Raw genomic sequence first — 12744 nt, 5'->3', positions numbered from 1 at the left:
AGCATGAAGATTTCAGACTTTTCCAGACTTATTACTTTACATCAGAATGTCTTTTTTTTTTTAATTAGCATTGGAAATATATGTCAAATATTTCCACAGTTTTCCCACAGAAATAGAACGGAGGCATAAAGAAAGAATTTTTGTTTTAACGAATCAACAGCATGAACTTTGACGCACAATAAAGTGTGATCAAACTCAAATGCACTTCAACATATAGACAGAGATTATATTTTGAGTTCTTCAGTTTTTGCTTCATTCAATATGTATCCTCTATCTAAAGAACCTACAGCACATTTTTCTTCTCCGGTATATTCGGGTCCTTAAAGTAAATCCGATAACGTCGGACCTTAAGCACAAATTGAAATCGTATTGACCAAAAAAACCGTCAAATCTACCAAAACACTCTGTGGGAATCCCCAACTGAAAGTGTTTTTGTTTAAGACATTTAAAGCGCCGCATGGTTCAGAAGAATTTAATTAAACAAACAAATTCTCAGAGTTTAGTGGCTGAATTCCAACAGAGATATGAAATGCAAATTGGTTTAGAGAGCAGGCTAATGCAAAACAGCTTCCAGCCTGGCCTTCAACAAGAGAGACAACGTGTTTGGAGGTGAAGCAATGATAAGCTGTTTTAGGCAGTCAATTCACTGTGTGAATCTAAATTAAAGAAGAGGAACAAGAGGTGTCACAGTACAGTGCGTTTAAATCAATGTACCGTCAAGAAGGGTTTTTTTAAGGACAACAAGTGAAGGACTTCCTCACAGTTTTAAACCGATTCTCATTTTATGAGTTCGCTAGTCTCTGAGGAAGAAGCAGACCTGCTGGCTCTCTCTCTCTCTCTCTTACTACTGCTGGGGACTTCAATAAATCTCTGCAATACCGTTCTCCTTTTTCAGGTTAAATCAGGTCAGCATTACAAGTATGTCAATAAGCTTTTGAGCCAGGCATAAAAAATATAAAGCTGTTTTTTTTCGGTGTGGAGATGTTCTTTGCTTTATTATAAACTTAAAAAGATCTGACAGAAGCGTCTAAAGCTCCACCGGGGCGGCTGAGATTCAATAGTGATATCAGACTTTCCATATGAATAAGCCTGTCCCAATAAGTCTTTAAATCAATTCATCGTATGATGAATTAAACAGAGCTCGATAATATCCATTCTGACGATTAATATTTTTTAAAGAAAAATTTTGTTTATCACAAGTTATCTTCATAATCCACTTTGTTTATGGCTTTAGTAGTTGGGTTTTATTTTGAATGTTTAAAATATCTTCCAGTTCCCGTGTTCAGTGCTCGTTACAAAATTAAAGTTTATTGGTCGATGAAAACAAACAAAAATAATATTACTTATAGCTTTAACTGGGACAAGGAGCAACGAAGAGCTTTTCAGGAAAACGGAAAGACAATTGGAACACAGAAAAGTTGCTGTATTTTTTGTATTCTTGTACTTTTAGCTTTCAACTGCCAGGAAGTTAGCTTGGCCGTTGCCTTCGTGTGCTATTCCGCTCAGGGGGAGGGGGGGGATATCTAGCTTAAATTACAGTCTGGGCTTTCTCCCGTTCACTTAAAAGTCCCTCTGGTTGATTTTTCAACAGGGCCAATCAGTGAACAGAAAGAAAAGTTGAAAACTATAAAATACATTTTCTACATTTTTTTTTTGGTTTTTGTTTAGAATTGTAGTTTGCCTGTAATTTTAGAAATGGCAGTGGAGGAAGTGAACAAAGCCATTCAGGCCATGTTGGCCACACTTCCAAGTCCTGAATTAGCATTAACTTTGAAGAGGAGGATGGTTGTTTACAGTGCTGGCAATTTCCGGCAAGTTTCATAGCATCAAAGTGACGACCGGGAAGCATAAAGGATGTAAAAACGTCAGCAGCCCGTTAGAAGGAAGTAGAAATATTTTACAATTTTGAAATTACACTGAGAGGCAGCTATTGCATCTAGTGATCCTAAATGAACGTAATTATGATTGTCACTAATAAAAGTTTTTTTTTGTTTTTTTTTAAATGTCCAATGTTTTAGACTCTAACTAAAATAATAAAGGACAATTCACTATTCATCTCAATCTCTCATGAGCACACAGTTAAAGCTTTAATAACATAGTGACTGCTAGGAGCAGAAAAGTTGGTAACAAAAACATTTGTTACAGATGGATTTTGTAGCTAAATATAGAAGCCTTACAGAACATTGTTTCCAAAATTAACACCAATAAAGCTCAAAAGTTGCCACAAGTAGTTTTGAATAACTCCTTTATTGTAATGTTCACGGTGTGCCCCCAGCCCACCCTTAATCTCAGCGGTCTATTTACACTGTGTTCCAAATGATTATGCAAATTGGATTTAAGTGTCATAAAGATTACATTTTTTGTTGTGCTATTAAATTCATAGATGGCATTGTGTGTCAGTAAAATTTGGTTTATACTGTAATAGTTCATGACTTGAAAATTATGCTGACCATCATTTGCATTGACCATTTCAGAAAATCTGAGGAAATATCACTTGCATAATAATTTGGGACACGGTGTAAATTCAGCAGCCCTGCCAGTTTAACTGGCTTTGTAATTACTACTTCTACAAGAAACATTCCACTGACAGAGTTTTTCTGCATTTTTTAAACGTGCACAGAAGTGGATTTAACTCTGTCTATCCGGAGCAACAGATAAAAGAAAAAGCTCTTCTTTTTTTTTTTTACCTTCTAAACATATTTTATTAGGGTTTAACATTTTTTGAAGTATAAATTAATTTACTATCAGTTTGTTAGTTCTAGCGTTAAAATAACCAACTGATTAAAAAGTCAATAGGGAATCTTCTGTCGTATCTTTGTGGTTCTTTGATTATGAAAAAGCCGGTGTGGTTGTGGTTACAGTGGATCGAACCAAAGGAAGGAGGAAAACATCCTCAACAACAACAGAGATTCACCACTATTTATAACCTGCCCAGTCTGCTTTGTGATAGCAGAGGGGGATGAAGAGGAGGGCGGAAAGAGAGAGAGGGAGCAAGAGAAAGAGAGAGAGAAAAACAGAGAGAGAGCGAGAGAGAGAGCGAACCAGACTGACAGAGGGTGGCCTGTGAATTCCAGAGAAAGGAAAAGATCATTGTGTTTTTGTTTTTTTCCTCACTGGGGCCTTCTGTAATCAGTACAAATAGGTAAGAAAAAAAGAAAAAAAGCCTACAGGGCTTAAACATGCTTGTTAAAGTTAGAAAGTGTTTTTCCAGTCGGCAATTATTCACTTAAGATATTTAACAAATATCCCTTTTAGAAAGAACCCCTGTTTACAGCTGAGAATAAAACCAGGCTGGATTATACGTTAAAACAATTCCCAAGATGGAATTTTACTGAACTGTGAATCTGAATGAAGGAAATGGAGGAAAACACAGATGAGCCCAAAAGGCGCACAGGTGCTTGTGTTATGACTGAAGGACTTTTGACTTCCACTCAGCAGGACCACAAAAGATCTTTAAGTAAGTAAAATGTATTTATAAAGCGCTTTTCACAGACATGAAATCACAATACGCTGTACAATAAAATAAAATAAAAAAAAAAAAATCAACCTTAAAACCCATACAAATCACAAAACCAGCAGAAGAAGCTCAACAAAATCAAGACATAAAAGCCTGGGAAAATACAAATGTTTTTAGATGCTTTGGAAAAACTTCCACAGAGTCAGCAAAATTCTGTGGAGATTAAAATCCTGCATGCCAACGGTCGTAGTTTATTGATTAGCAGAGTACCAGAAAATTTTTCACATCTTAATTCCATTGAAAACTGAAAAACACTTCAGTCATTCGAAAGAAAAATTGAATGCTGCAACTTGAACCATCCTGGTGACGCTGTGAGCAGAGAGGATCACCACTAGTCAATTCTGCAATAAATCTGAAGAAGCCTATGTCTAAACACAGCTTCTGAACGTCAGGCCAAAAGCTCGAGGATATTCCACAGTATCAACGACACCACCAGCTGTTGGTAAACACCGCTAATCCGCCTTGTTTGCTTTTGCCGCTCATCTTTTAATCTATCTTAGTTTTGCCAACTTAAATTAGCAATTAGTTGCCAGACTTCAGTATGTTTACAAGAGTTCATTATGCTGATATTTCCATCCGGGTCTGGTTTGATATAGAGTGGAAGGAAGAATCGACCGAAGCACATATGGAAAAAAAAGCATAAAAGGAAGAAAACAAGAAGAAAAAAAAAGGAAGGAAGCGCTGAAGGTAAGAAGGAGTAACATGTCTCAGGCTTAGTTCATGCAGCACATCTAGATGCTCAATTCCCATTCAGCTTTTTTTTTGTGTTTATTCATAGAACTAATTAAATGCAACCACAGTCAGAATTGTGTGTGAACGGTTTGCGACTCTTGACGTCACCCGGCTGCACACCGTTTATGGCGCTGCTGTAAACGGCCATAAAATAACTTTATTTAAAAGCTATTAAGAGCCGACACGATTGTCACAAGATCACAACAAAACAATGGAAGCTAATCAAGACGATGCACCGCTAGCAACGTCATTTTGTGGCACGTTGGCCGCAATTTCTGCAGAGACGTCTGCTTAGATGTGCAGTCAGAGCTGAGAGTGTTGGGATTGGGAGACGATGTGTTTTACTGACACATAATTATCATTTTCAGCCATGCTTATGTCTGGATTTGCCACATCTGGCTTCTTTTGATGCAGAATTATGACACTTGTCTCGTGTCAGTGACATAAAACGCTGAAGAAAATACATACACAAAAAAAATATAAAAAGGTAAAAGTCATCCAATTAGTTTTATATCCCTACAACAAGCCTGTTAATACCATCATGTTAATATTATGACATTCTCAAAACAGTCAAAGGAAAATCAAGCAAGAATTCAAACAATAAACTCCGATGCAGGCAGATTATGAGCTAAACAGTAAACAGCAGCATGTACAGCTCCTTCTACTCTCTCTTATTCACAGGCGTTCTGTAAACTCTATTGTGTTACCGTTACAGAAGTATTAAACCTGCGGCATCAGGTGCAGCTACAAATCTTGAAAACAACAACCTAAAAACATCTTTGACAACAAGCTGAATTTTTTCTAGAGTGGGAGAAGTCAAGAGCAAGTGCAAACAAAATAAAGAAAACGAAAGAAGAAAGAAAGAAAAGCCACCATGGCCACAGTTTCCTTAGTACACAAGTATTGCATCTGTTATCTATAAGACCAGACACTGACTGTAAGAAATCCAGCTCAGCAGATAGCTGCGAGAAGGAGGATGGCTCAGCTGCACACGCTCTCAGAGTAACAGGGAAGATATGAGGCAGACAATGGGGCCACTAAAGCACCTCTGTGGCCAATATTTAAACTCTAATATCACAAGAGTTATGAAGAGCACTGAATATTTTCAAAATGATCTGCCATTTCAGGACATTTTTAAAGCAGGGAATGTTGCTTTCATAGCCAAACATTAATGAGCGTAATACGGTTTTAAACAGCAGCAAGGCAAAAAAAGACAGATGAGCGGAGGGATTTGTGGCGTACCTCTTGTTGATGGGCTTCTCGTGCTTCTCGTAGGGTTTGACGAACCACTTGCCGATGCGCACAAAGCTGCGGTTCATGAGGCACCGCTCCAGCAAGTTGTGGATGGCTTTGAACAGCAGAGTGCGACACTCGTAGGAGAGGCCGTTTTCCCACTGGTCGTCGTCCTCGGCTGGGAAAAGAGAAACACAAAAAGAGCGGTGATTCTCACTTTACCCATTCGTAAGAAATCACCGAGACAAACAAAGTTCGGCTTAAGAGCACGGAAAACAAAAACGGCAGGAAGAACAGCTGAACTATGCTGATGTGGCAAGGGTGTGATATTGATCTACCGGTTTGAGATTAGGGATGCACTGATCCGCTTTTTTCATTTTTGATACAGATATCTGAAGTTTAATATCGGTCGATGCATATAAACAGAGCTGAATTGACTTGAAACATTTGTATTTTTTTTAAACCAACATAATACTTCATTACAAATGTATTTAATGACACTGCACCAGTATAGCACACCTAAAGTGCCACTGAATGATACATACACACACACAAATGCTCATCCCAAACTCTCATTTTATATAGATTTTGGTGGAATACAAAGAGAAGCAATACGAGATCAGCGTTTTCCAGCAGCGAAAGCAAGTAAAACACATGCATATTTTGTCTATTTATTTCATTCTTATGGCCCAATACGCCGATAAAAACTCCTGTAATCTGTCGAGCGTGATGTTCGGGACACCATGAAAATAACGGCCCGTTTCCTCAAATGCAAAACGGTGAGCCTGAACGCTGCCATTTACATGGCATCACAAGAAGATGCCATGTAAATGATAGTAAAAGTGCTCAGTTAGACTCAGAGAGGCTGGATAGAAACCCTGCTGCTCATTCATTTTAAGCACCGAGGTCTCAATACAAGATGATTTAAGAAGGGCACAACATTTAAGGTTGAGTAGCATTCTGCTTTTAGTTATGAGAACTTTAGTAAGCAGAGCAAACCTAAGTCAATCAGTGATGCTGTACTTCAACCAAGTGATGTTGTAAAATGCTGCATAAGCAGTCTACGTTTAAGCCCAGGTATTGTTCCCAGACTAGTGCTGCTAAGCCATTAAACAGAAACATGCACAGAGCAAGATTCCAGTTAAACTTGCATCTTTTGCATTGTGCAAAGAAAGGAGAAGAAGAAGGAAAAAAAGCCAACTATTATTTTGTACGACAGGCTAGAAAGGAAACAGCGAGCGCTTGCCTTGCTGCTCACAATAAAGAAGTGTGCCATTAGACCCGTATCAGTCTTGCTTTCTGAATCACATTCTGCGCTGGCCTGAATGCAGGTCTAATCTCATTAACAGCCACTGCTCACATCTTACAGCACTTAAGCTCCTTTCAGTCAAGTCTGCAGCAAACATCTCCCCGAGTGCGCCGACTCCGCATGAGCTTGGGCATAATAAGTACGGAGAGCGACGAGGAGGCACAAGATGGCCCAGAAGTGACTTCATCGGCTTCACTGACTGATTAAATGAACCCACCGCCTGCTGATTAAATGTGACAATTGGATATATTTAGAAGGAACTAATATCTAAGAGAGTCCATCCAAAAATACTTTATTTGTGCCAAAGAGAAATTGAGGCTGAATTCATCCCAGATCTGCTAAGTCCGCTTTAACCAAACTACAGTTCATTTGTCTAGAACGTCCGGTTCATTTGAGGAGGAGTGAGAGTGTGTAGTCAAACTTTCATGTGGACCAAACCAGTTTGGTTGAATGCAAATGCGAATGGAAGCAGAACGGAGAGCGCTCCTAAAGCAGGAAGGGTAGCATAGCAAAGGGCATACAACAAAAACAAACAAACAAAAAGTACCATCAGCGGGAGACACGGCTCATGGTAACTGATGAAAGAGAAATCGCACAACCGCTAAATTCTGACACCACTCCATTGTTGCTTACAGTTGTTTACATCTTTGAAAATCAAGTCTTCTGCTCTTTGGTCCGGCTTACGCCTGTCGCAATGAGCGATTAATCAAATCGTAATCAATGAACTTTCAAACAATTTTATGCATTTTTTCTGTTGTGTGGTTTTTATTTCCATTTTGTCAATTGTTTTTGGTTGTGGTGTTTAATTTTGGATATTTAAAATGTCTTCCAGTTAAAGTTTGCTGGTCTGTGAGAGCGTGGCCTTGCATTATCATGCCATTATCAATATGTTATTGGAAAATGGTCTCAAAATAAAAATGTTATTGCTTATCACAATAGTTACTGGGAAACCTGATCAATTCCTCTGGGATTTGGGGTTTAGATCTTGTTTTAGATTTTGAGATGCTAATCAACCACTCCCATTTGTAAACGTTATACACGTTTGCCATGGTCACACATGTCCAAAAGTTTAAAAGCAAGGACAAAAATCCTTCCAGCTGCACAGCATTTAAAACCAGAGAGAACGACTGTCCATTTCAGACTCTTCTGGACTACAACAAGCTGAATTCTCTTCAAGCCCATATATAAACATGAAAAGCAGCAGAAATTTTGCAGCAGATAGTTTTATCAGGGTCAGGTGTGAAAATAAAACACCTGCAAAAATCACTGCAAGGACAAAAGGAAGGCAAGAAATAAAGCATAAAACGCTGCACAGGAACCCAATGGTTTCTAGTGCCGCAGGGGGAGAAAAACAACAACCAGACTAGAAATTTTACTTTATCTTTTATGACAATTTCACCATGTTTCCAAATCATCCAAACTGTCTAAACCCTGATAAGAAGAAATTAGCTAAATCTATTTAATTAGAGAGATCGGATATTTCATAAGGATAGCAGAATGAAAATAAAAACAGCTTTGTGTTTCAAAAGAAGCCATTTATCGCAACTCCACTAAAGCTCTTTATAACAGCTGTAACTCTAGTAGACTTGAAGTAGCCATAAAACCCTTACCAACAACCAAAGAGGAAAAAAAAGCAACCTCAGGCTGGCTGCCAACAAACAGAGAGGACTTGGGGGGTTGGAGGGGGCCTATGTGCACAGCCATTTCTGAGAGGACCCATACTAATTCATCGGATGCAAGCGTATCATGAAGGATAAGATCTGGGAACACAGAAAAGTGGTGCAAAAGGCAGGAAAAGGGAAGGAAAACAGCAATTTCCTATTAAATATTTACAGCTCCGGCTAAATAACAACAGAATAAAGCCATTTACCTTTCAAGATATAGTGGAAGTAAACAGAGCGTGCAGAGAGTCGAGAGCTTGTGTTTTTCTTTTTTTTTTTAAACTAAGTCGGAGTTAAGTGATTTAGCAGCTGCTGCGGCCATCCTGAGACAGAAGGCAGACAAGAGGGCAAAAAGTCAACAAGCAAAGAAAGTTCAACCCTCTAGGCACTCGTGATGCATTAGAAGGAGAAAAGGAAGAAGAAGACGGGCCAGATTCTAAAACTTAAACAGACTCGGTGAGAGCGACAACGTCCACGGACTGGGGGAAATGGCATGCGTCTGGGATGAGGAAGACATCAAACCGGCGTTTAAAACCTACAGCCTTGCTGCAGCGCTCCCCTCCCTTCGTCATAACCTAGCAGAAACCTCCCTAACTGCCCCTCCCTGCCAAGACCACATCTGCCTCTTCTGTGGCCCTCCCTGTCGCCTGTGACTCCTCAGTCCCTCCCTTCAGCAACAAGAAGCCCTTAAAAAAACACACACACAAAGGCGTCTGGTTTGCATCAAATGTTCCTAATGACCTGGTGTTCGCCGCGCGAGGCCCTCTGCGACGCTCGCCACTTCAGACAGACCTAAGTAAGGCTGCAGTTCAGGGCGAGCTTTTGTTCTCTTGTAAACAAAACAACACTGATTAGAAAGGACAATATCTGTGCGACGCTTCCCACAGAAGATGCAGGCGAATAAACCCAGACATCCGAGGGGAAGGGCGACTTGCAGGGGCAGAGGATGAGGAGGTGGGGGCCCGTTTTCTGTTTTTCTTTTTTTACATTTTTAATAGCTTCTGAAAAATCTCTGTCACGGTCACGGCCACCGCCTGACGACTGCGGGAAGGTTTCCTGGGGACAGAAAAACGACCAAGTCGGAAAAAGGAAGAAAAAAAAAAGAACACTTTTAAAGCTCGAATCCCCAAACATGTTTGTTGACCTTATTGCACTTGTCTGCACAAGTCCCTGAGCAACAGCCATTAGTCTTCTATGGGAGGAAAAAAAAAACAAAAAAACAACAGAAGTCTTAGCTGGCATTATCGTTAATCCACTTCAAAGTATCTAAACATGCGGCAGCTCATGAGGGTTGCCTAAATAGCTACTTAAGTTTTCGCTCCCATAAGTCGAAAAATGTATCTATGCGAATGCATTGTCGCTTTAAGGGGCCAGGGTGTCACTTAAGACGCCTGATGAGGCAGCAGTGACTTAATGAAGTTGTTTCTTACAAATGTTCCCATTTCAAAATTACACACCTCTCGCGCTTGGCTTTTATAACAGCATCAATAATAGTAATAATCAATTGTATTTATATTTATTTTATATTTATTTACATTGCCTTTTTTATGTCAAATTGAGATATTAAAGGGCACATTCACAATCGCAGGGCAGACTTGTACCGGCTTTGCCTCATATTATGATACTTGAGTACAAACATTTTTGAGTTACAGTTCAAATCTGTTATATTCAGAAAGTCCCGGGCTGGTTATCTAACATTAGGTCGAGGAAATGTGGTAACGCTAATTGACGGGGTGTGCATGAGACTGACATTACACTGTCATAAACATGACATAACATCTGTCATGAACAAGTCTTCATGAATGTTTGTTGTCATGAAGTGTGATTCGGTACATAATGATCATTTTAATGCAAATATGCATTGGAAGTTGCATTAAAAGTGCATTAAAAGTATCAACTTAGTATTATTTGGCAAATAAATACATTTTTATACAAACCTGCATAAAAACTTACATTAAAAGTCAATTAAAAGAGTCAACTTTGCCTTAAAAGTGTCATTATTTACCGAATGGCACTTTATGACAACAGTCGTAAACATTCCTGAAGACTCCTTCATGTTCATGACAGGTGTTATGTTTATGACAGTGTAATGTCAGTCTTATGCACACCCCTTCAAATAAAGTGTTACCAAAAATACTAACTCTACATATTCGCTTAAATGGAAACAAGGGTTGCATCGATTTCAGTTTTCAAGCCCATCGACGATTACCGATCTTTAAAATGCCTCACCTGACGGTTGTGATTTTGCCAATAATGGCTTTTTTTAAGTCTGAAATGTTTCTAAATATGGCAAGAAAGTCGCTGGATTGATAACAGTGACTAGTGTTCTCTTGTTAGCTGTAAATATGCAGACAACACCTGGCGGGTGGGTCTGTCAGGCTGGTATTTAGACCTTTGCTGAGGCAGATAAGATCGGTGGATAAGATTGGTTGAACATGCAAGTATCAGCTGATCACAGATCTCCCGAAATTAAGAAAATCAGGGGCTTATTTATTATGCAAGGCTATATGGAAACAAGTTGAAATTTCAATGTTTTGTTTGTCCGATTGTGAGTGTACCGTCTCAAATAAACTTTTCTGTTCACTTTAAAACTTGGAGGACATGAAGGCTACAAAAAAGAAAAACAGCAGTGAAATGAGTGCATTTCGCTGTTAGCAAACCAAAACCAAAGTGGTTGGTTGATAAGTGGGACAAAAAGCTTCAAGTTGATGCAGCAAATGAAAGACATGGGCCATCTTCTAAATATAATTACAACATAAAAGACCATTTTTCACAAGTTCTGATTTTTATCATGCACTTGCTGGGGAAAAAAATGTCTAGACAGTTTAAGTTTTTTCATGCCTAATAATCCATCCATCATCTAACACGCTTCTCCTTGAAGGGCTGCCAGGGGGGATGGTGCCAATCTCCAGCAGTCAGTGGACCAGAGCTGGTCAATTCATCGCAGGGCAACACAGAGACACACAAGCATTCACACACATTCATATATGCCTATTAATATGTTTTTTTTCCAAACTCATTCAGAGTAGTGGGTAAGTACTGAAATCAAATTCAACGTTTTTCCAGGCTTTTATCAGCTGGACAGGAATTAATATGAATAAGAAAATGTAGGTCATTTAACTATGTGCAATTTTTTTGGAAACTTTAGAATCGCCTTTGTATTCACAAATAGAGTAAAACAGAGTAAAGATTTCACAAATTACCAACTCTGTTTCTCCCCCAAAGCAGAATTTTATTGTGGGTATTGTTTATTAAACATCATGCAAATCAAGCACAATGCACAAAGCCCTAGACAATAGCTTAAAAATATTATCTTTAGTTTTTTCCCAACAGATCCGATTTCCTTTTTCAATCATTCTTTTCTAAATACAAATTTATAGATGATGGAAAAATATTTTCAAGAAGTGATTTTATTTCAGTCATCCCTTTTCTGAGTTATACAGCGGCGTATAAAGACCAGATAACGAGAATTTGTTTAATTACGAGAATATAGTCATAATAGCAGCAGAATAAAGGCGCAATTCTTACCAGAATATAAAAGAACATTCTAAGATTGCAAGAAAAAGTCGTTTTAATGACATAACAGCTTTGGTAGAGTCAATGTGGGGTTTTTTCTTCAACACAGACTCAATCTATTCAAGCTTTATTCTCATTATTTCAACTTTATTGTCATATGGCTTTATTATCCCTAATTTAAAATAAATAAATAAAAATATTACCCGGGCCCCAATATTCTGTCCCACAGCTGACCTGAATTCAAAGTCAAAATAAATAAATGCTGGAATAAGCACTTGTCAGGAATTACACCCGGCGAGTGCTGACATCACTTTGAACTAAGGACCCGCAAGGACAGCAATGGTGGAAAAATAAATCACAATTCTCCAAAGATTGAATCATGAAAAACCAAAAGTTTGATTAATGTATAACTGCATGGGTTTGGCCAAATATTCCGATGTAAATCAAATACTTGAAGGAAACACTGCCTGTTATGTAACGTGATGTAATGTGATATGTTGTCATTGGTTTCTTTAAAACTACAGTAATAAGATGTTTCCAAATTTAGAAGGTTTGTACGCAACAGCTCAAAGCTGGAATCCTTTTGAAATATTAGCGAAAAGATTCAAAAAGTTATGTTAATTCTCAACCAATCACATGAAAGAAATGCATTGAATTCTTTGCGTCTGTGCATAATTCAATATGCACAGACGCAAAGAAAGGGTACGTAGATTTCAAACCTGCTGATCGCTTCAGATCCTGGCTTGCTTACACTTCTGAGAGTCTGCATGTGGTAG

The 12744-nt window shown here is 38.6% G+C and overlaps 1 protein-coding gene across 1 annotated transcript in view; it reads right to left on the bottom strand.

Annotated features, from left to right (window-relative positions):
- med13a (mediator complex subunit 13a) overlaps window positions 1-12744 on the bottom strand; it is an 84859-nt gene that overhangs the window by 50561 nt on the left and 21554 nt on the right. Inside the window, exon 4 of the mRNA XM_055043481.1 lies at window positions 5492-5660. Coding sequence (XP_054899456.1) covers window positions 5492-5660 — 169 coding nt within the window. The remainder of the gene's footprint in view (window positions 1-5491; window positions 5661-12744) is intronic.

Source organism: Poeciliopsis prolifica, unplaced genomic scaffold (assembly GCF_027474105.1).
Source record: "Poeciliopsis prolifica strain line A6 unplaced genomic scaffold, Auburn_PproV2 SCAFFOLD019, whole genome shotgun sequence".
NCBI lineage: Eukaryota > Metazoa > Chordata > Actinopteri > Cyprinodontiformes > Poeciliidae > Poeciliopsis > Poeciliopsis prolifica.
The sequence above is the reverse complement of the archived record's forward strand: the minus strand, read 5'-3'. Positions and strand labels throughout refer to the sequence as shown.